The following is a 25,720-nucleotide window of genomic DNA, read 5'->3' on the forward strand; positions in this document are numbered from 1 at the left end:
CTGTACAGCTCTGTCTACAGCCAAGGCCAAGTTGATGCTGTGGAGCTAGCGTTGGTCAGTGCTGGCTGTCAATATTTCCTCCAAAGGACTAAAGCACATGGAGAGAATCTCTTGCTGTGCTGCCTGCACAGGATCATTACTGACCACATCGGGGGGGGGGGGGTGGGGGGGGGGGGAATCTAGGAAATTACATGATAATTAATTAATACAAACACTACTGAGTTCACAAGCCACATATAAACACAAAATAACTACATGTCCAAAAGTACTCAGCGTACTTCCTAGTCATATTATGCATGTGTGATGAAGCTTTAGGAGCCAACTCATGTTTGTGACAACTTAAATAAAACAGTCTGAAATAAGTTTGACTTTACAGAAACATTAAGTTTCATTCATGCAGACAACACAGTCAGGTACCCGAATCTCTATTGCTTTCCTGTGGTTGTCTTCCATCTTCTCAAACAGAAAAACCATCCCTGGCCCAGCAGAGCAGGCAAATCCCTTGGAGTATGGGAAAATGGCTGTGATACGAAGCACCTGCTTCTTCTCCACTGATCTGAAAACCAAAGCTAGATTGCTAATCATTTCTAAAATTTACCTATTGACTACATCCTCCAAAAATATATATTTCTTTATGTACATTTGTTTTGTGAGTCACACCAGAAACAAGCACCCACCATATGAAGAAATGTGATCATGAAAAGGAGACAAAGAATACACATGGACTGACACTTGTTCTCCATCTCAACTTATGCACCTTTGGTCCAGACTCAAACACCATCAGTCGGCCAGTATCGCTACCCATGACGACGCGCTTCTCCAAAATCCAGCCATGTGACAGGAAGTTGTGGCACTCCAGATTTTTGGAGGTGAATTATTGCAGGATGCCCTCAGTGTAGCGGAAGAGCCTGAACACCCCGTTCCCAGACACACAGATCTGAGTGTTGAAGCTAACCTGCAAACGGACAAAGACAATTGATCTTTTTTTGAAGACCTCATCCATGCATTGCTGCAATAACAGTCTGAAACCAAAGCAACTGGGACTGGATATAAGCAGCAAGTATCTGCGCTGTAATTAATTTATATGTGTTTGGTAAGTCCTGCTACATGATTTCACTGAGACTTACTTCAAATACAATACTTTTTCCTCAAAATTTCAAACAAAGTTCAATATCCAAGTAGATATACACGCTAACACTTGGTTTGTTGAAATTCTTAATTTTTCAGAGCTGCCTAGTATGCTCACTCATGCGAATGATAAAATTGATGAATAACAGAACAGTGTACACATATGCATTTTTCCTCAAGCACTGCTGATGTACCTGATGTATGGGGTTTGTAGCTGCACCCGTCTTCACTCTGGCAATGACTTGTTGTTTCTCCCACAACCAGTAGAAAAGCGTCCACTCTGGTCCTCCTGACTGACCAATGAGGTACTTGCAGTCATGGGAGAAGGCAATACTGACGAACTCCTGTACAAAGAGGTCTCCATTCAGAACCTTTAGGATCTTATGCTCGCGAGGGTCATACACTGTGATGATGCCTATTACGCCGGTGATCGGGACACAAGCGCGGACCGCGGGATGTTCCGGTTCCAGGCGATTATTAGAAAGGGACAGGCAGTTCGTGAATCCAAGGACAGGCAGGGTTCAAAACACAGGGAGGCAATCCGGGGGCAAATCCAAAGACGGGAGTCAGGGAGAACAGGGTCCGGAATCAGGCAGGTGAGTGGCAGCGATCAGATCAAAACGGCAGGCAGGAATCGTGGTCAGGAAACAGGCAGGATCCTCAAGGAAGTAGTAAATCACAAAAACAAAGCGCGGGGACGAGACAGGTGAAACACACTGCAACGAACTAGCAACAAGACAGAGACACGCAGGGAAGATATAAGGCTGGGGTAACGAGGAGATGGGAAGCAGGTGAGCAGGCAGGCAGGTGCAGGCAATGAGGGAATCAGGTGGGCGGAGACCCAGCGGGGAGCAGGGCGGGGCAGGAACACAAGGAAAACAAAAGCACAAGGACAGGGAAAACAAAAACACCGCAGCTTAAGGGGGCGGAGCCCTGACAGATGCCCTCCTCGACTGGCTCTGACACAGCGAGGTAACGCTGGTTGGGACTGATGGCCAAAGCCAGCAGGCCTTGACTTTTCTCAGTAGCTGGGTGAACATAAAAATTGTTATTGTTTTCACAGATGGCTTAAAACATCACATTTTGCGTGTCCTTTCTTTTTACAATGTTAACATCTATGTACCAGCCGTTTTGCTGACTATGCGTTCATAACACTATTGCCAACGCAATGAGCTGTGAAAGCAAACGGATTCCAAATGAACTGTGAACAATTCTGCAGAAATACCGTAGTTATCAGCAAATTAGCCGATTCTTATTGTCAGCTGTGTGTGTTGGCTAGATACCTGAAATAAAACACTGGCATGTCCTGTCAACGTTGTACAAAACGCATTGTTTCCCAGACGGGAAGATAATTGCCTGCTCGTTGAGGTAACACAGACTGTTTGACAGCCCCGTCTGCAGACCGAAAATAAAACGAGGATGGGCTTCAGCTGCCGACATCCTTCAAGTCATCTGCAAATAAGTGGAAAAACACCATTTCGTTTCTTGAGCTCTTGATTAAATTTAAAAGTTAAAATAAAATTTAAATTTAAAGCTGTACTAAAGCTACTAAACACTGTATGCTAGTGAGCTAGAGTAGCTCTGCCCCCTGTCCTGCTAAACGCAGCCTGGCGCCCAGTCTGTTTCAAACTCACAATAACCACATTTGGCAGAAGTTGTTGGGTTATTTTCACGTTTTAACTGCATTGGCCATTATATATTAATCACTTTTACATATTAAAAGGCAGTTTTTCATTGTTTTGAACAGACGGCTAAGTCGTCTTGCTAAACATCATTGTTAGATTTAGCGACATCTCAGTTGAAACGAGCTGGTTACACAAACTGTGAAGCCCAAAAATATGTCTAGTAGTTAACCGCTAACACTGCAACAGGTACCTCCTCTTCCTGAATTTAATTTCACACACAGAATAATGGTTTCAATGCATCCGCCGGTTCCGGCAAAACTCATTGGACAATCAGCCAGAAAACTGGCAAGTGTGCGTTTTTACAATCTTACTGGTGAGCAGTTAAAAATCTATGCCATTGTAAAAACACAGCCGGATACAAACTGTTTTCCAAACGGAATGTCATTTTTAGATGTCTAGATTCAATAACAGCATACAATAAAGCGCGGAAACAGTGCATCAATTCATATGTTCCAGCATGAACTCAGTAAATATAGCGAATGTAGACAATTGCGCTATCATCTCATTACACACAATCAAGAAACATCAATCCCTACTCAGTGATAAGGAATTGAACTTAAGAACTTCAAGACAGAAGGAGCGTTCACTGCCAACCAATTAGGGTTGGCAGAGCACACCCACCCCATTTTCAGCCTCCAAAGAAAGTACAAGCATCTCAAGGGACTGCCTCTTCAAGCCCTGGACCGAGTCCACCCCCTTCTGCTCATTGGTTCAAATTACCCTCACTTAATCACACTAGTAGAACCAGTGCGCCTGGGACCCCCAGGAGGACCAGCGGCAGTAGGACTAAGTTAAGCTGGACAATACAAGGACCAACTAAGCTTGTCCAGCATCAGCTCCAGCCTCAGCAGTGCCTGCATTCGTCCACTCTTTCCCCATGTGCAGAGTTGTTCAGGCATGTAGAAAAGCTCTGGCAAATGGATACGCTGCCTTACTGGAGTGAAAAGCTGGTTACACGATCCAAGCAAGACCGGGAGGCTCTGGACCTGTTAGAAGCGAAGATAGTTTGAGTGGAAGTCAGAGGAGTCCAGCACTACGCAACCCCCCTTTTGCGAGTGAAACACATGCCCAGACTCCATGCACCCAAAGAGGCTGTATTAGCCAACCTCCACAGCACAGAGACGCCTGCGTAAGGATCCAGAACAGGCTGCTGCTTACAAGGTGGAGGTCCAGAGACTGGAGGAGATGGGTTACGCAGCACGGGTAACAGAAGAGGAAATGGGCCAAACTGACGAATCCTGGTACATCCCTCATCATATAGTGAGCCACAATGGCAAGAATAGGATCGTCTTTAACTGCTCCTTCATCCTACTTATAAGGATAAGAACCTCAACGAGCTGCTCCTGCCTGGACCAACCCTAGGCGCAAGCTTACTGGGTGTGCTGCTATAGGGAGCATTCTGTTGCTATTAGTAGCGACATTAAGGGCATGTTTCATCAGGTGAGGCTGCTACCGGAGAACAAACCTCTCCTCCGCTTCTTGTGGCGGGACCTGGAAAAAGAGGAGCCACCCCGCACCTATGAGTGGCAAGTCCTGCAATTTGGGACCACCTGTAGCCCCTGCTGTGCTACATATGCGCTGCAGAAGCAAGTGACAGACCACAGCCACCCAGGCAGGGATGTCCGGGAAGTTATTGAACTTCTATGTGGATAATTGCCTACATAGCCTTTCGTCCCCAGACGACAGCAGGAAGCTGGTCACTAAATTAAGGACGTTGTTAGTCACCGGTGGGTTTGAGTTATGCCAATGGGCTAGCAACACTCCAGAGGTCATCAGCCACCTGCCCACAGAAGCTAGGTCTGAAAGCAGCGAGCTGTGGCTCAGTCAATCAGGGGAGGATCCCCAAGAGCTCACACTCGGATTGCGCTGGCTGTGCCATTCGGACATGCTAGGGTACAAGTATCATCTGCAGGACTGCCCTACGCCCACCATGAAAAATATCTACCGGGTCCTAGCAAGTCAATATGACCCTTTTGGGCTTTATCATTCCCTACAGCTGTGGGCTAAACAGCGGGAATGGGATGACCTGTTGTTACCAGGTTACCTCCTGCATACCTGGCATGCCTGGGTAGAGGAACTGCAGCATCTGCCCAAGATAACCCTGCCTCGCTGCTATGTAAGTGCTAGTATGGATCTCCCTAACTGTAGCAGAGAGGTGCACATGTTCTGTGATGCATCTGAGCGCGCCTATGGTTCAGTAGCATACATGCGCACAGAGGATCCCCAGGGACAGGTAGAAGTGGCATTCCTGACGGCACGCTCCTGCGCACATAATAAAAACATAATGTATTAGCAAACATAAGAGTGTTGGCAGACCCAGACTATTATGTTTGCTAATACATTATGTTTTCATTATGTTTTTAACTACTGCTTGCAAATAGTAATGACAATGGTCAGTACTCACTGAATACTAGAGGTGGTAGTAAGTCACACAGGTGCAAGTCACAAGCAAGTCTCAAGTCTTAACCTTCAAGTCTCAAGCAAGTCCAAGTCAATTTTTATGAGAATCAAGCAAGTCAAGTCCAGTCACTGCTTTATGTCAAGCAAGACGAGTCAAGTCATACAAATGTTTGATGATTTACCTGTGTTTACATAAGCTAAAAGACAGTAGTTATGAACTGTGGGAGTTTTATTTTCAACAAAAAATTGTATTTCTACTCAAAATGTATTGCATCAAGGCCACATACAGCTGAGTGGTTTATAAAATAAAAATATAAAAATATAAAAATAAAATAAAAAATAAAACTAGTTATCCCATTATCATAGTTATCCATGAAACCAAATTTGAAGTATTAAGGTACAATGGTCTCAATATGCCTCAATCATTGAATCAAACCATGAAAAAGTGTTAAAACAATTCAAGTATAATGGTTTCTATGCCACCAAATGGCATTCTTCAAACAGGCCTCACTTTTATGGGACATAAACACACCCTTTAACTTAAGTTAGATCCTTCTCTTTTTAGCACCCACAACTATATATGTATATATATATATATATATATATATATATATATATATATATATATATATATATATATATATATATATATATATATATACATGTAAATACACACATTTCGTTTTAATCTGACTGCGTTGGTGAATCACTAGGCCAACTGTAGGCCAGGGGATGAGGACGTGTTTGAGAGGGAGGGAGATCATAACTAACTTAAAATAAAAAAATTACAGTTAGATCACTACCATTGCGATTAACGTTAAAATTAAAGTTAACCCTGGGATCTGGCTTAACCCAGACACTATTGCTAGCACGTAACAGCACAGTAGTCGGAGATGCATGCAGGTAAGAAAATAATCTAGAATATGCCATTTAACATACTTTAGTCCAATTTTCTGGTAATTAAAAAGCATAACCAATTCGAATCCAACTCTCAACATGCCTAAAACGTTAGGTCTCTATCACAACTAGCATAACTTTTGACTTGGCAAAACGTTAACGTTAGCTAAAGACTGGACTGACTTCGTCACTTACTTTTCTTTGTGGGATTTTAAGTGTCGAATGAAATTCGATGTGGTGGTGGTTGTGTCGTTTATTTTCGCACTGCAGAACTTGCACACTACTGTTCGTTTTTTGTTAGTGTTGTCACATACATAATCTTTGTATCCGAACTTGATTATTCTTGGAGTAGTGCCTTCCATGCTGTCTCTGCTGGTCTGCCGCATAACTTGATAACGTTAGGCTGTCAGATTTACAAGCATGCAACAGTAAGCACATACGTTTCACAGGAAAGTAAGTAGCCTACATGTTTCAAAAATCATACAGTTAACTCCTCAATATTTGAGAAACAAAAATATTTATTAAACAAAAAGGCAAGTCATTTCGAGTCATTTAACTCAAGTCCAAGTCAAGTCTCAAGTCATGAATATCAAGTCAAAGTCAAGTCAAGTCTTTTATGAATATTAGTCAAGCAAGTCTGAAGTCCTAAAATTTGCGACTCAAGTCTGACTCGAGTCAAGTCTTGTGACTCGAGTCCCCCACCTCTGCTGAATACATAACACAGACAAAGTCAGGGAGGTCACAGAAATGCCTGCTCCAGCAACTGTTAGTGAAGTTCAGAGGTTCATGGATTTTGTCAGTCACCTGAATTAGATTTAGATTTAGATTTAGGGTTTTAGGGTTAGTGTTGCTGTCAAGTACAAGCTCCCCAGAGGACTAATAAACAAACAAAATTCACTTTGCTGAGAATCCTAACATCACCAAGCATTCTGAGACATCAAAAATTGCCCTCACCACTCCCCCTGGGTTGGCCATTTATGACACATCGATGAATGTAGTGAAAATGTGTCAGCTGATACATCCTTCCGTGGTTGATGACTGGTCCTGTTACAGAAAAAAAAAAGAAAAAAAAACCTTAAGCCAGAATTGTAAGAAAGTCTTATAGTAAGAAATGGGCAGATCTTACAGATGTTATAGTGCAAGAACCTGCAGTTCTGTGTCACTGTGGGCAGCATCTTAGGCCCTGTTCACACCTGGTATTAACATGCGTCTTGGGTGATTCGATCACAAATGGACAGCTCTAAATACGTCTGGTCACACCTGGCATTAAAATGCGTCCCCACATGCCGAGTGACCACTTGTGATCGGATCTCACTTCCCGCTCTATATGCAAATAAACACGTACATCATTTCCGTTTGCAAATGTAAGTTTACGCATCATGTAAAGTTCTGCTTGAACGAATCTTGTTATGACTGTCACTATGAAATAATGCGTGTTGTATCTGTAAATGAAAACCTAGTTGACTAGCAGGCTAGATTCCGTTCATCACTGAAATTAAATACCCTTAACTCAGCCGCAGCCGATCTTTTGTTAAATTCTATTTATCGTTGGAAAAAGCAGAAACACTAGATTAGAACGTTTTGAACTTCAACGTATTCGTCTGGCACCTTGCCAGTATGGTTGAATTAAATAGGCTAAACAAGATATTATGTTTCCAAAGTTTCTTACCTTATTCACTGCAATGAAAATGTTTCATAATGTAGTTTAATATCAAAGGGTGTTTGCTGGTTTTCTAGTGTTGTGAATTCATCTATGAATTACTTTTCTAAAACCGAAGCGCCCTTGTAATGGGAGAAGGGACATTCGCTTAACTAACGCATAACGTGAAAGGGCTTAACGTGGCTTTGATTTTTTTGACAGGAGGAAGTGTTTCTGACAAGTGATGTCCTAGAGAAATTTGGTGATCAGTGATTGCAGTTTTTGGAACATTGAGCAACGTTAAGCGTTTTAGAATGTCCCCTTGATATCCATGATATTGTAACTCTTGACTCCCACAACAGTCCAACATTTATTTGTAGAAGTTACTACAACACTTAGCTTATTATTCATAATACCATTTTCCATGTAATGTATTGCATTACACCTTTGGGGCTTGGAAGCATTTGAGGTGGCTTGCGAACTCTAGTTGTTGTTGTTGTTTCCTGTTATCGCACTTTAAAACCCTTTTGCACTTATTTTTCATGCTATGTAGCGCACATGGTTCGTTATGTTTTCATTAGCGTTATTTAGCTTCTCATAGTTTTCAGTTAGCATTTGCTATTTTAACGTTAAACTGCTGTTACCTCAAAGCTAAAATTAGCTAGAATTTTTTCCAATCTGGTGTTCTAATCGCACCCGTTTTAGTTTACGCGCTAAACAGCTAATGACACCGGCTTCCGCAGCAGAGGACGTCAGTTTAGTAGGCGGTCCTTCAGTGTGGCCCAGGACGCATTTGCGTTCACACTGCTAATAGAATGTGGCCGTATGCGGCCTAGACCACCTCCGAATGTGGTCTGAAAGATCGGATCTCAAATCGGATCTTGGTACGTTCACACCTGTACTTAGCGCTGTCCTCTTGTGATCGGATCACCCAAGACGCATGTTAATACCAGGTGTGAACGGGGCCTTAGATTGACATTTAGGTTGCTTTCAAACGTGGAGTACGGTGTGAAACAAGCTTTGTCAAATGCAGGGTGAGAGGCAGTAACAACAGTTGGCTGGAAGTCATGTACAACAGACTGATATGTGACTACAAAATCCTGCTGATGAGGAGCTAAGGATCCATGTCTTACAGATGAGAGTATACAATGAGGTACACATGGGAAAAAGTTCACTTGATAAAAAGACATTTGTTGAATTAAATATCACTAATAAACCATCCGCCCTGGTTACTGGTGCCAATGTGGAAGCACAGAAGCCCCTCGTATGAAGTGCTTGGCTGCCAACCTGGCCTACAAGAGAGCTACATGCTTTCTCCCTTTCCAAATTTTACTGCCAGTTTCTGCCTTTTGTTATAACATGTACATTTTTCACTTTACAAGTATTGCAATTTATATTTATGGATATGAATTGTTGTATATGTTGCCTGCATTTTATCCAGCTTAAGAAATCTGTGTATGGATTTCCATGTTCTGGGTTTATAATGCAGGCAAGCAGGGAAAATATCTGATCCTCTTAACTATTTGATTGGTGTGCTCTCAGGGCCAGGTGGGACGCACAGAGCAATGATGTTGGTGTCCGGATGGATGACAAATGGTGGTCCCCTGCCTCCTTTTCCATTGTTTTTAATTTTCCCAGATTAGTCTTCTATGATAGATAAGGATTAAATGTTTGTCTTTTTGACAAGTCACATCGTGCCTGACCAGTTTAAGTGCTGGGGTGGAGAATCCATTGAAAAATACTGAATCTGAACTAGCGCTGTCCCAGATACAGAGACAAACTGGTCAAGGAGCACAGGAATTGGACAGGCTTGATATTCAGTCACAAGTTATTAGTCCATAACAAGTCCATAACTTTCTAAGACTGAAGATCACATACCTTCCCTGTGACAGAGTGCCGTCACTACGGTTGAGTATGTGCTCTGACTGCCATACCAACGAGCCTGGCTCTTTGGCGTCGCGGTCAAAGTCGCATGTTTGGTACCCCGTAGACCCGGGTTTGAGGCCGGGCGGGGTGACTGCTCTCGCCCTTCGCTACAAATGGTGTCAGGAGTGGGATGGCTGGCTGCGAGGCCATCGGAAGTGTGCCCGGTGTGTGAGCTGTATGAGGGACCCCCAGGTTAAGTTGACCCCGGTGTGTGAAGGACCCCAGAGATGGGTGAAGCACTGGTGAGTGGGGCACCCTGGGATGGGAGAAGTACAGCAAGAGAATGCGTGAAGGACGCCATGGTGCGTGAAGCGCATGGGCGCGCTTCCCGAAGGGGAGGGCAGTGTGACAGAGTGCCGTCACTACGGTTGAGTATGTGCTCTGACTGCCATACCAACGAGCCTGGCTCTTTGGCGTCGCGGTCAAAGTCGCATGTTTGGTACCCCGTAGACCCGGGTTTGAGGCCGGGCGGGGTGACTGCTCTCGCCCTTCGCTACATTCCCATTGCCATCTATATGGGTGGAAAATCTTGAAACAGAAAATCTTCAAAACAGTGGTTACAAAGTCCCAAACAGACTGTGCACTTGGTAAAAGATAAAATATCAATATAATTTTAGAGAAACTGATATGGTCTGTTTTACAAAGAGGTCCAGAAGGAGGCTGAGGTATCAATGGTATGAGGGTATCAATAGATTTTTGCAAAATTTGTTTATATAACTGGCATGGAAGACAGGGGATCAGAGATGAGCATGTCCATTTTTTTCACACTTGCAATCCCCTATTCTCTGAAATACCAACCAAAAGCGGTGCACATTTTTTCAATGGCATATAGATGAACAGGAATACAGTGGGCAGAATTTTGAACTGTTGATAGTGTAATAAATTTAGACTAGGCAGCTTAACTGCTGCCACCACCTTTGATATAACTTGGTCCGGTCCAGAGTTAGAGGCTTTGAGCAATCACAAACACAAATATTGTACCATAAAAATAATCTTTATTTGTATATAATAATTCATTCATGGGTTAGGGCAAAACAGTCGGCCAGTAGTTGTAATAGATTGCAATAGTTAGTCTAGTTGCACAAGTAGCCTGGATGCACCCCCCACCTCCTTTATACCCCTACATGCAAAAGGGCTAGATTTCAACGACTAGCATTATAAGCCATTATAAGGCACACCAACATGTCCCCACTACACTCTGTCGTCACAAGGCACATCATCATGTCCACACTTCAGACCCAATAGAAGTGTCGCTCAATACTCCCCCCCCCACAGCAATATACAGCACAGCACACATTCAATTGTCCCAGAAGTGGGAGGAGCCAATACCAAATATGCACACCCTAGATCTAGGATTCACCTCCAGCCTTGCCCCAACTGCTCCCCGTGCTAAGCTTATTATTATAAAAATAATGTCATTATAGTACAGAAGCATAGAGCAATTAGCAAATATCTGTGCTCTACAACTTGTGAATTACTTGCTATCTTGCTAGTGGCATTCTAGCTAACGTCACAGGCATGCTCAGACAGCCTGGGACAGTGGCATCTTCTGGTTAGTCATATATGGAAGCAGGCGCGGATTAATGCACAGGCTGGCCTATGCTGCAGCCTAGGGGCCCTACGTGTGCGAGGGCCCCGGATTGGCCAGACTATTTTTAACCCTTTCGCAGTAATTTATTTTTACGCTATGTAGCGCATGTTGTATTACATGGTTTGATATGTTTTCATTAGCGTTAAGCTTCTCATAGTTTTCAGTTAGAATTCGCTATATTTTAACGTTAAATCACTGTTAGATAGTGTTCTAATCGCACCGCATAGGCGCTAAACGGCAAATCACAAGAGTTAATTATTTAAATTTACTTCAGAGGAAAAAAAAACTTGAGCTCTATTGTCCCATTAGGACATTAAAGCAGGGAATTAAGCAGTTGATTGGGTAGATGTGGCCAGGTTCATAAGGTGAATTTGGTTTTCAAATAATATGTCACTGCTACTGGACAGCATGGCAGTAAAAAAAGAAAATATGATGGCGGGGCACAAAAACGAAAAGCACGGCAAAGAAGGGCTGAAAGAACACCGTGGCCAAGATCTACTAAAGAAAATCCCTAAATATTCTGCGCAAATTGGATTTTACCAGCCTTATTAAGGACCTCGGAAGGACCTGTCGGAAAAACAAGGAAGAAAAACTTCAAAGGTAGGACTTCAAAGGTAGGTATGTATTTATGATTGTGCTGCTGTTGCATTATTGCTGCATATATGCTGCTGCTGTGTTTATTGTATTTGTATGGCCTTGTTTTATTCGAGTATTGCGCAGCGGTTCGATTTGTGCCTCTAAGGATGCTGTGATTTTGCCTCAGTAAAACAGGGTGTTCTGTGCCGCTGCAGATGTTGTACCTGTTGGTTTAGAAAGCGAAAAGCTGTTACCATCTTGCGTTATGCACTGTGAATGCCTTTTCTCTGTAGGATTGCTGTTTAAAGGCTGTCTCAGAGTGAGTGTGTGTGTGTGTGTTGGATAGCCCCCTGGTCTGGGCCAAATGGACCGAGGGTCTTCCTCCACATTTTGATGCCTTCCAGAAAATAATAAGTCCTCACAGAGTCTGATGTAATCATGGTTGTTTGGTTTATTGCATATGGTGATCAATCACATACAGTAAACCGGGTTGGTCCACGGAGCAACAGGTGTATATGCGGTGTGTATACATTCACAAACACTCCCCAATCACTCCCCCTTCCCCTCTGCCTACATCCATCCTTTATGCCTTTTCTCACTCCTCCTATCCCAGACCACAACTTCCAACTCCTCCCAGGCTCCTCCTTCATGATCATCCCATTTTCCATTTTAATACACCATTATTTAATTTTTAAGCTGTTACATTTACCCCGCCTGGAAAGTCCCATAAACTCCATAGTCATTAATTGTATATTATTTTTAAACATAACACTTCTGAAATTTCCCATTATTTCCACTCCACACCTATATGATTTTTAAACATAATTAAATAATACACAGCATATATGCCTGGAATATTACCATTATTTCCAGGCCCACGTTTAAATAATAAAAAAAGGTTAAGTAACTCAGTTAGCCAGACCACGGTGCTGCAGACTGTAAGAAGGCACACAGATATCTATGTGCCATAAGCTACAAGGATAGGCCTTAAAGCAAAGGGTTAATGTAAGAACTAGGCCCCGTCTAGACACGGCCCAGAAGATGGGCCAGAAGAACTAAACCCTGCAAAGGGGGGCCATTAGCTCAGCACTACTATGATGGGCAACTATGACAAATTGCAGTAAATCCACATACAGTTTGCAAGCATTTGTCAGTAGATGTCAGCTAGGCCAATGCAGGCAATCAGCTGTTATTTTCTAGCTGTATAACTCATAAAAGAAAATATAAAAATAAAATGGGATGCATATGTTAAAAGGGGCAAAAACAGGCTGATGTGCTGTAGGGGCATGTCAAAGGGAGGAGATACAATAAGCGAAGGTGGCATGACTATGAGTCAGAGGAAAAAGATACAATAAGCGTAGACCGTAAACCAATAGGAGAAGTGAAGGGAGAGAAGATACAATAAGCGTAGATTATGAACCAATAGGAGAAGTGAAGGCAAAAAAGATACAATAAGCGTAGACCATGAACCAACAGAAGTTGGCATGACTATAGAACAGCAACATAGTGCACGAAGGTTCTGGGGTGACTTCCAGGGAGGGCCAATGCTGAAGCCAGTGTTCCTTCTCCAAGGTCACCCACTGTCCTGTAATAACCCCAAGATTACCCCCCTAGCGGTGTCTTACAATGGCCTACATGCAATGTTTATGACCTAGGGTAACCCCCAGCATTATTTAGGCATAGAATCACATCATATTACTTTTCAGTAGTAGTGCTTAATGCAAACAATATTTTCCACCATACGAAGTATAATAGAATACATATTATTTAAGGCTAACATATTAGATTGTCTGGTTTCCTTATACACTTCCAGACCTCCACATGTACAGTAAAGATAAAATAAATATCTAATGTAATATATCAATACCTTCAGTTAATATGTCAATAACTGTGGTTAAAATCAAAAGCTAACATCTGTTGGCAATGCTTATGATGTTTGCTGGCAATAACTTATTTCCACCATGTAACAAGCTTAATCGTACCACGTCAAGCTCCGCTTTTCTCTGGGGGGGGGGGGGGGGGTGAAAGTGGCAATACTCATAATTTACATACGGGGTATACACTTTATCAAAAATTTTCCACCACATGTGCGTATGCGTGTGCGTGCCGTGTAATATTCCTAGCACGCTTTTACACTAGGGATGGTAAAATTCACCGATTCGCGTCGGTGCACCGGCATAAAATTTCACGATGCGATTGCCCCGATTAAAAAAGTGTGCACCGGATACAATTTGAGATGAACTCGGGATGCATGGTTTCTAACATCTTTCCATCGGTAAAATCCGATGTATGTATATATAATTATTAGTAGAGGCCCAATGTCTTTATTATTTAGAAATGTGACCAATAATCTTATATTTAGATTGATTCCTCCTTTCTTAACCGTTTCTCAAGCGCGCTCTCTCTCTCCACTGCTGTCAGTGGCCAATTCTCGTCAAGTCTCTCTGCCAAGTCTCGCGCGAGTCACAGCTTATCATGGAGGAGGAAGAGCTACACGTTCCATCTAGTTGCTACAAATGAAATGTTTGGCGACACTTCGAATTTTTCAAGACAGACAGACAATTTGACAAGACGCATGCAATTTGCAAAATATGCCATGCTGCTATAAAGTACACGGCACGGCACACAGCACGACTAACTCAAGTACTTACCTAAAGCTAGAGAAACAAATTGGGATTTACTGTCTGCTTAAGAAGAACCAAAGAAATAAAATCAAACTATATGTACTGTATTGAATTGCATAGCACCACATTCTTTTGCATCAGATCGTATCGCGTTGAATCGCATTGTGTTGATTCAAATCGTGTGGAATCGCACTACATCGCAATAGGGGTGAATCATATCGTATCGCATAAGTAGTTGCCTCATGTATCTTTAATGTATCGGATCGTTGGCAATGCATGGAGATGTGTATCGCATCGGCCTCAGTGATGGAGATACACATCCCTATTTTACGAATGGCACTAAATTACTTCCTTTCTGGTAAAGCATGATGAGTAAGGGGGGCCCCCACACAAAGAGTACCCTAGGGGCCCATGACCACCTTACTCCGCCACTGTATGGAAGACTTCATTAGCGATAAATCGGGCTAGCTACTTTTGTTCCTAAGGTCAAAAGCAATTTCTAACAGCTAAATTTATCCGTTTTTATAGTGGTTAATCTTCATTGTTGTCAGCGAAATAGCTTGTGCCATCCTCTTGAGGATAAGGATAACATTTTTTATTACTGAGCTTTCTGTGTCTGTGGAGGGTCAGTTTAATTGTATGTATTTTCAAATGACAAATTACTTGTATTTTAATTAAATACATTTTCTCACACCAGTATTTTGTATTATATTTTGATTGAGAATATGTGTTTATGAATTAGCAGATATACGTGTGTGTGTGTGTGTGTGTGTGTGTGATCTAGATTGGTAGGTTTGTGTGTGACATGTTGGTACAAACTGAAATCCTTTGTGTTTGTCCTATCATTTCATCACATTCCATTTTTACTTTGCTCTCTGATTCCTGTGCTTTAGCTCTTCCCTCCTCCTATAATGAGTCCATGGACAGTGCCTACAGCATGGGTAATTGTACTGTCTGGACTTTTGCCACAACAGTACATTAAAGTTCACACAATTTCAGTCTTGGTGACCTACTGACATGGCTTGTAAAGTATTATTTAAATCCCAGGGCAAGAGTCCAGCTCTACTGAGCCCTTAATTACTTCACCAGTGCTCCTTCTGCCAACTCATAAAGGAAAATTTCAGATGCCCAGACAAGAAACATTGATTCTACACTCGCATCCAAAGATTCCGTGTCTTGTAATGTACTCCTTTCATTAGTTCACAGATTATTTTCCCTTATCCAATTCACCTGTTATGCCCCAAAGCCTGAGATGATTACCATACCAGAAGTATAAGGGTTCATTTACATGAAAAGAGGTTTGGGAGATAGTATCAGAATAACTAGCATGTTTTAGAGAAAAATGGTAGCCTGCCTCACGGCTGTTTCTGGGTTCTGGTACATTTGACATTCAAGAAAAGAAAAAGAACACATTGAAAAATGAACTGTAATTTAATAAATTGTTATACATTATATAACATCAAACCTTTTCACATATGAAAGATACAAGCAACTGAATTTGTTTTGTGAATTCTACCTCTTGGTTGTACAGCTTTCTTGCACAATATTTACTGTAATACATTGTAGTGCACTGTACTAAAATATGGCTAAGGTATCAAGTTCTAAAAACCTAGATAAACCTGGAAAGTATGCATTAACATATTTTTAATCCGACTGTGCAGTTTCTATGACCTACTTAATTGCATGGGAGCACTGAATACTATACTGTGCAGACTAAATAATTTGAATTCATTCAAATAATAAAATAATTACATTTAGATCATGGAACAAATACATTATAGCATCTGAATCCATATGCCTCCTGACTAATCTCAATGGGGAGCACTGGATGTGTCAAGGTGAGGCTGATAATGGCTCACTACAGTCTTAACGTGCAGATTGCCTCAAAAAGAAGGGAGTGGGACAGATGGAAAACTCTTCCTCCTCCACCTCAAGCCACATGATACCCTGGGTTCACATATGCTGCAAGACCCACTGACACCGGTCTTCCTGATTGGAAGTGCACTAACAGTTTAATGGTATTAGCAATCTACTTTAAATAACCTCTCCCTCCTTATCTCTCCCTCTCTCTCTATCTCTCTGTTATTCCCCCGCTTTTGGGTGTGGGCTATCTACCATGTGCCATCTCTTCCCAAGCAAAATACTTTTAGAAAAATATCCTTCACAACTGTCCAGGTTAACCTCACAATAGGTGGTTCCCTATTCATGGTAATCAATAGAAATAATTCTATGACAGCAGTTCGTTTCTTATTTCAGGGATTAAGTTCCATAATCTACCTATTCTTAACATCTGAAGGATTATCAGTAGATTATTCTGTGCAAGAGGAGAGAGATTGGCAAATAGGTTGGCATTAGTAAATGCACTAACAATGTCAGATAAATGTATAGATGCAACATGGAGAGAGTACAAGCAGACTGTTAGACTACTTTTTCATTGTATTTAAAGAATGTTTGTTTCTTTCATTTGGAGAATTGTGTACTTTCCAGCTGCAGTGACCATTTTTATTTGATATTTAACATTCTTAAATGAACACAGAAATGCAGTGGTAGGTGGCTGTCTGGATTAAGCTTTGACATTTTGCTTATTAAGTCATTAATTTAGAATGAACAGGGTTGATAATTAATAGCATTCATGACGTATATTAAGGTTTGTATGTATATAGGTTTGTAGGATGGAGACAAAATATTTCCATAAAAGTTTCCCTACAAGAACAAACACTAGGTAGGGAAAGCTTAGAAAATTCAAGACTTTCAAGAGTAAAGTGCTGAAAGTTTTTATAATATCTTGTAATAAAGCTGAAAGGTTTTATTGAAAGAGCTAACTATAAATTCAACTGCAAGGAAGCCGTGTTAAATAAAACTTGTTTTTCTTTGGGTTTCTTATGGGATTGGGCTTCAAGGGAGAGCATAACAGACATCAATTACATATACTAAAATAGTCTTTTGTTTGTTCATGCCACTCACCTGATAAAGAGAAATGAAGGAAAAATTAGAAAAAGACAACATTTTAAATATTTATATACTTTCTCTCTTTTTCATAATTTATATATACATATATAAAGTCATCTGATTATTGCTTCTTCTCTGATGACTCTTGCATAATGCTATGAACTGACAAAGAGTACATACACTCCACCTTCCTTTGACACACATGACTCAATTCAGTTCAGGTTACCGGTATTAGAGCGCAACAGTTAAACACGACTGTGCACCACTGTGATGTAGCCACTGTAAGCATAGATATCAATCAACAGCTCTTTAGTCTTTGGACATAGTCCTTTTTGTCTTTTTAGTATTGTGCCAAGCAACCAGTGTTCTCAGTCTCTTAGCAATTATTTATGCACTTATATATTTAAGTGATTTCTTTATGATTTCACCTTGCACAATGTGTTTCCAATTAATTGGGGCACATACAAACAAATATGGGCATAAGAAAACAGTGGGACATGTAAAAGTATAGACTGTTAGGGTTAAATATTTCTGTTAAATACATGGAAATATAAACACTGAAACAATGTTTAGTCTACTAATCATTCTTTTTTCAATTACAGTGCTGTTAAAGGATTTCAGTGTCTGCCAAAGAGATTTGTATAGACAAGGCAAAAGGGAGACATAAATGTGAGAGAGAGCCAGCAGAAGGATAATAACATTTAAAACAGTCTCCCAGCGCACAGATCCTTTCAGTCAGCAACGAGAGGGTCAGTGCTGTGTCTTTCTCACATCTACCGCTCTGACACAGGGGTATTAAGGACAAGTAATGCTTCCAGATTTGCAAGCGCCATCTGTTCGGTAACTTGTGGCATCTTCAGCCGGCTGTTGGGAGTCAAAATGCTCAGCCTCAATGGCCGCAGGAGGCCGAGCCTCTTCCCCAATTACAAAGTTGGAGTGACCGCACCTGAGGCCAAAGACTCAGGGGAGGACCACAACCTTCCCTTTGCCAAAGACAGCTGGATCAAGCAATGGAACTCCATGGACGACATGAGCGGGAACATTTATGACATCTATGCTGAGTACGAGAATGAGGACAATGACAGGCCGTCAATGCCTCTTTACACGCTCAGTTCACCTGTCAAGAATTACATGCTCAACATCAACGTGGGGGGGAAGGCTTACCAGATCTCCTATTTGGCTGCAGCAAGGTACCCTACAACCAGAATCGGACGGCTGGCAACCTACACAGACCACAACAGGAAGCTGGACCTCTGCGACGACTATGTTGTCCACAGCAACGAGTATTTTTTTGACCGGGACCCAGACATCTTTCACAACATATTCAACTTCTACAGGACAGGGGTGCTCTGGATAAAGGATGAGCTCTGTCCACGGAACTTCCTGGAGGAGATAAACTACTGGGGTGTGCGGATCAAGAACACCCACCGCTGCTGCCGCATCTCCTTCGAGGAGAGGCAGGATGAGCTCAACGAGCAGTTGAAGGTACAGCGGGAGCTGCAGGAGGAGGTCGAGATGGAAGAGAATGAGGACAGGTTTGAGGACATGGCCATGGGCCAGACGCGGAGGATCATCTGGAACCTGATGGAGAAGCCTTTTTCCTCCCTCATGGCCAAGCTCATGGCGGTGGCCTCCAGCTTCTTCGTGCTGGTGTCCCTGGTGGCCATGTCGCTGAACACGGTGGAGGAGATGCAATACAACACTCCGACAGGCCAGCTGAGTGGGAGGACCTATGGCGAGTATGTGGAGACCTTCTGCATTGCCTTTTTCACTGTGGAATACCTGTTGCGGCTGGTGTCCACGCCGGACCTCATGCGTTTTGCCCAGAGCGTGCTGAACGCCGTGGACCTGCTCGCCATCCTCCCCCTGTACCTGCAGATGGTACTGGAGTGCTTCGAGGACGAGGACAGCGACATGGGCGCGGTCAGGCAGGTGGGCGCGGTCAGGCAGGTGGGCAAGGTGGGGCAGGTGCTGCGCATCATGCGACTGATGCGCATCTTCCGCATCCTGAAGCTGGCGCGCCACTCCACAGGTCTGCGCGCCTTCGGCTTCACCCTGCGCCAGTGCTACCAGCAGGTGGGCTGCCTCCTCCTCTTCATCGCCATGGGCATCTTCACCTTCTCGGCCATGGTGTACACCGTCGAGCATGACGTCCACCAGACCAACTTCACCAGTGTACCCCATGCCTGGTGGTGGGCTGCTGTGAGTACAATAATCTCTATTGGATCACTTTGTATATGTTCATCTCTGGTACACCTCCCGCTATTGCCCTGCATCTAAACTAAGCTAATTTTACTTCAGTTTTAAAAGGCAATTTTGGCTATTTATAATAAACAGCCAACAACCACACCACTTAATTTAATTTCGACATATTACAGTGTTATGGTTCCTTCTACCTGCACCATGTTCTTACAATTCATGGGTGGGTGTAGACTACAGTCTTATATTGTACATTTTAATGGTTTGGTGGGACATCAATTCAGACTGTATTGGCTATACTGTAGACCAAATCTGCTGTCTGATTACTCAAAGTAAACATGACTACCTAACCTGTTAGCTACTTTACATGAATATTGTTGGGCATACTTAATGTATATATGATAAATACACCATTTAACTTAACAGGTTTTCTTTTTGTGTTACTCCATTTATAAACTGTTATTTTTCCACTGGATAAATGCATGCAAAGCACTGACTGATCCTTGGCCATTTGTTGAGGAGCAATATATCACACATGTTGCAGAAACCAAACGAAATATTAAAACCTAATGCTATGGTTGGGTTTTAATATTGTGTGTTTTGTAACCGTGTAATGTACTTCATGTGGATTATATGGTGTTTTATCTTTACAGTCTTTGATGTCAGTATGGAGAATTCAGTTGGCATACAGAGTACACAAAATTAAAAGTCTCAGTAATTGTCTGCTGTGCTTGTCCTTGTAATCTGTTGACAATGTTGTATCTTTGGAAGACATTTTTAGAAGTTCTCTGGTGTAAGCAATCCCCTGCAGATTTGAATCTCTTTGCTACTGCAAATAGTTACACCTACGTATCTAATCGTCTGCCTGCCAAATGCAGTATTAGTGCTTGCTGCCCTAACTGTACCCATGAACTGGGAACACCTTACCAAGTCCTGCACTCAGCTTATTTCATTGGCCAACATCTACAAATACAGTGGTTCCTTTTTCCATACCTGGTATTAATTGGATTACAATGAACTATGTTTCAGCGGATGCCTCAATGCCAGCAGGTGGAATTTAGGGATGACTTGCACCTTGCTGTCTCATGTTATTGGTGGAAACAATCTGTGACTGGTCTAGCTGACTCTTTCATGCAAGCTGGCATGCTGCCATTGACTGGTGTGCATGTACACCTGCAAGTGTGTACATAGTTTGCTACATTTACATTTATTCATTTGGCAGATGCTTTTATCCAAAGCGACTTACATAGGTTACAGTAAATGTTATCCATTTATACAGCTGGATATTTACTGAGGCAACTGTGGGTTAAGTACCTTGCCCAAGGGTACAGCAGCCGGCAACCTTTCGGTTACAAGTCCTGCTCCTTAACCACTACACTACACTGCCACCCCTATTGCTACTATTTGTCATAATGTATAAACACTACTATAAAAAAGAAACAAATTATTGGCACCATGACTAATATGTTTCTCCCTCCCCAGGTGAGCATCTCAACTGTGGGATACGGTGATATTTTCCCAGAGACACATCTGGGTCGAATCTTTGCTTTCGCCTGCATATCCTTTGGGATAATCCTAAATGGAATGCCCATCTCCATCCTCTACAACAAGTTTTCAGACTACTACAGCAAGATCAAGGCCCACGAGTGCACCTCCATCCTCAAGAACCGAGGCAAGGTGCGCTTTACCAAGAGGGTGGCAAGAAAAATGTCAGAGTGCTGCAGTAAGCATCGGTGGTGAGGTGGCCACCGCACTGCACATCCTTGGATTACACTGCATGCAAGCAGCAAGCCCAGCTCTCATTTCCTTTTCTCCTTATTATTACTACCTACGCGGTGTGCTGAGCTGCATTAGGGCACGGGTACACACTGAATGGGGAAATACAGTGGATCTAAACTAAACTCAACCATCAAATGTGACAGTAGTAAAATCTTCAGGTACCCATGGTCAGAAAAGATGTGGATAGTATTTTTATTCAAATGCTGTCTGCTTTTCGCTTTTGATGTGAAATGCATTTCCTTGTCTCTGTTTCTGTATTTATCCTATGTTCTTTTTAAACCCATTTTTGAGGAAGCCCAGGTAAACTATGAAGGGTACAAAGAGTGGTTTATGTTATTGCTGTTTTGTAAGTATTTTGTAAAATTTTAAAGATGTTTATTTCACAATCTATTCAACATTACTGTATGGGTGGATTACCTGAGACTCCAAAATAAGCCATAATAGGCTTGTGTGTGTTGCCAAATGTCAGTGAGGAGATGTAAAATATCTAAGTGAATATATGGAAAGAAACAAATGTTAGAGAAATTAAAGCATACCCTGTGCAATTTAATTTCAGTGCTTTATTTTACTGGAGCAGGAAGCAAGGAGTTTTACTATGCCTTCATTATCACTCTGTCCTGTCAACGCAACACCTCATTTTGTGCAACTTCTCAACTGCAGTGGCTACAAAACAACCTTAGTCCATGCAAAATATGAGAAGTTTACACCAAAAGGTCTCCAAAATGTAACTGTCAGAGACTGGAATTCTAAGGACGGAATTGGGAATATAGTCAAAGAATGCTTTTGTAAAAATAAGCGCCGCGAAATGGTTGCCAGACAAGGAGAAAAGAAATGAAGGGATGCAGAGAGGAAAACAAGAAAGAAAGGATGAATAAAAAGCACCTGGGACTTGTCAGATAAAGCTGCTTATCTTTTTAAATAAAACGCTAATTTTAATGCATTCACTTTATCAGGTTGTGAAACACATTTGCAAATTTTTTTCTTTATAATTGCCATGTGAATGTACATGAGAATCTATATATATATACACATATATTATGTGTTTGGTCAAAATGAGGACTTACATTGTATAGTACTCTGACACAGTACTTTTATGTGATATTCTCAACCCTAACCACCTCTAACAACTACAGTTTTGGTTTTCAGAGTTGGAAAAGTGAAATAAAAGTGCAATTTTCATCTTAACTCTGCATCTTTATTTACTATCTTACATGGTAACCTGTGTTGAACAGACAGTATCTTAACAGTGAAAATCAAAACATATTGTAGGAAATTTTAGAAAGATTTTATATAAGACTACTCTTTATATAAGACTATATATAAAGAGTATAAATATAAGCTTTATTTTCAATATTAACAATTCTCATTTTCATTTAATGTTGGGGAAGAGAAAAAGATTTTTTTTAAATAAAGGTTCAAAATTCAATCAAAGATTTCAATTAGTTAATCCAACCATCATCAGAATATACTGAATTTGTTTTTTTTTTCTTTTTGAAGTGTACTGGCTCTGTACACTGAAAATCAATTTTCATATGAAGTTACTTTGGAAGTAGCACAGAATCCCATACGAAGCTACTCGTGACCTCACTGATAAGACCAAGAAGACATGTCCCCATTTGAACATGGAGAAATTATCCATGGTGAAACAGTGAAATAATCCTAGTTTAAGATGCAGCAGCTGGCTGAACGTGAGGAGAAATGGTTCAATGGTTTATTTTTTCATCTTTCAGCATCTGAGAATGATTGAATTTCTCAAAGCCGATTTATGAGTTTATAAACAGCTGGCCTCAGGCTGCATGTTGTTGTTCTTGGGAGCAGATTACAGACTAAAATAGTTCTACTGTGCAGATCTCTGTATTAGGTAGACAAAGCAACACTGTGTAGATGTAACATTCAAGGGTTTGTGGTTGGAACAAACAGTGTTCAACAATTTGTTGAATGTCATCACTTTTACATGATAGTTACAAGAAAACAACTTTGATTCACTCTGTATATTTTTGTTTTTTGGTCTTATGTGCAGATTTCAAGTATATGTAATACAGAGTAGTATGGTAACACGACATGGAGACAAGCTCATAATTAGATATTACAGCTACTGACAGGGGGATTGTCATCCTCATTTATTTTGTAAAACAAATAAAGATAATTTAAAAACTGAATGAAAAATAAATTTCATTCAAATGTAAGTATACTGATTGTCTAAAAATTGCATTACCCAAGTATGTAGTAGTCTATCCTCTTCTACAGTACAATTGTAACATTAGCATAGCAATGATAGTTTTATAGCTGGTTAAGTACAAATACTTATGTTACATTCAATACTAGCCAATTAGAATTTTTCATCTAAATTGTGTAGGGGGAAGTTAGTCTTCCTCACACGGGCAATGCAAATTATGTAGGGACAACGCCTACGAGGGGTACCGCTTACGTGTAAGGAATATTCTTACATGAGGTACCAATTATGTTGGTGATAATTAAATTAAACACATGGAGGCGCCACACAATATGGCGTCTACCATAGAGGTTAAAATAAAATATCAGTCTCAAATTCGTATATCAGTCTCATAAAATATACTAAACTATTAATTTCTTCAATACTTCAATAATAATTAAATTAATAATCATAATCGAAATTACCACATCAATAGTTAATCTTAATCAAATCACAATATTATCCATTTAGCTAACTAAACAAATGACACTGACGATTTAACTAAGAGGTGAAGGTCTTTAGAATTCTGATCAGCAGAGGTTGGCGATATTCATTCCACGTGTAATATTACAACAGACAACCTTGGAAAAATAATGCATTTACTGAAATATAAAACCAAAGTAGTAATGAAATACGTTTATATACAATGAGTGGAGCGCATGTGTATGTATTTACACTTATGTGTAGGTTTGAGTGAATGTCTTGCGCTAATGTGTGTGAGCTAATGGGTGGTGCATGTGCTGCGCGTGCTCGCTGAACACACGTGTTCAAAGAGAACAAAGGAACATGCGTGTGGCGGCGAGTTTGAGTTGCCTATGTGCATGTGTGAGCGAACATAACGTCTGTTTGGTACAGGATATGTTCGGACGATTGATAATCGCGGGGTTATTCTATGCGGATTAAAAGGAGGTACCAGGGCTTAGTAAAACGATACGCATGCAAAGACCCTACGTCTCTGTGTGGTATCTATCTAACGCTGCGTAGTGTGTGACAAATCAGTTAGGAACAACGAAACATGGCTAGTTACATTACTCCTAATGATCTGAAACACACGGATGTACAACTTTCATCGATTTAGCTAACAATCGGCCTACTGTAGCTCATGAAATGAGGTTCCAATCTTGCGGTTCCGTAGATGGTTTCGCTGGCGGTTCCGTCGTCGGGGAGCCAGGGCTGGTCTGGTTCGGTGTGGATGAGGGTGTCTTTCGGGAGACGCGTTGAGGTGGATCCGGTCGCACCTTTGTCTCCGTTCGTGCTGCTCTGATCGCTGGCGCTGAAACTCGGCTCTTGCGTTATTGATCTCCGCTAGCAATTCGTCGCCAGCTTGGAGAATCTAAGACAGGACAGGGCCTTCAGCTCGGCTGTCCGTGTCCCGTCCGCGTGGTGCGGCCTTCGTGAGAGTGTGAGGAAATCGTCCGTCTTCTTCGGACGTACAAAGCAAGAGAGCGTGAGCGGTACGTCGGTCTTTTTTGGACGTACAAAAGCAAGAGAAAGAAATGCAAGAGAGGGAGCAAAGGAATGCACCCGGTTTTTACTGGCATCCCTGGCGGGGGGTGGCATTTCCCGTTTACTGTAGCTGTTTTTTGGTTGGGTGAGAGGTCGTAAAACTGCAACATCACTTACCATGAGATCGCGTTCCACATTAAAAGTGATTTATGTGTTACTGTCCGTAAAAGTTGAACAAATTAAATGAACAAATCTATCTGTGGACGCACTGTACCTACAATTGTTAGCCACTAATTCACAGCTGAATTATTCTTCACATTTATAAAGGAACGTTTTTTTCCGTTTATAGAGTATCTACATTTTCATTAGTTAGTGAACTGATCGATTTTCTCCGTTCTGTGTAGGCATTACGTTAAGCAAAGACCTGTCTTTAGCTATGTTTCTTAGTCTTCAGGTCTTAACATTAACATGACTGTAGCACTGCTGTTTCAGTATATAGTCAACAAACAAGCATAAAAGTTCATATGTATTCAAATATTGGTCTAGGGTCCAGGCCAATCTCCCCTTACTTACAGTCTCAGGGAGGCTAGAGCAGGTGAGATTCGAAGACTGGGGAGGAAAGAGTAAGAGGAGGAAGGAAGGTCTCCCCTGATTAAATTCTGTCACTCC

The 25,720-nt window shown here is 41.6% G+C and overlaps 1 protein-coding gene across 1 annotated transcript; it reads left to right on the forward strand.

The window, feature by feature from the left end:
- The first annotated feature begins 18,294 nt into the window (after nt 1–18,294).
- kcnv2b (potassium channel, subfamily V, member 2b) lies at nt 18,295–24,826 on the forward strand. Its single transcript, XM_036526878.1, has 3 exons — nt 18,295–19,617; nt 21,097–21,337; nt 24,741–24,826. Exons 1-3 carry the CDS (start codon nt 18,295–18,297, stop codon nt 24,824–24,826), a joined length of 1,650 nt encoding a protein of 549 aa, XP_036382771.1.
- The last annotated feature ends 894 nt before the right edge of the window (nt 24,827–25,720 follow it).

Source organism: Megalops cyprinoides, chromosome 4 (genome assembly GCF_013368585.1).
Source record: "Megalops cyprinoides isolate fMegCyp1 chromosome 4, fMegCyp1.pri, whole genome shotgun sequence".
Classification (NCBI taxonomy): Eukaryota; Metazoa; Chordata; class Actinopteri; order Elopiformes; family Megalopidae; genus Megalops; species Megalops cyprinoides.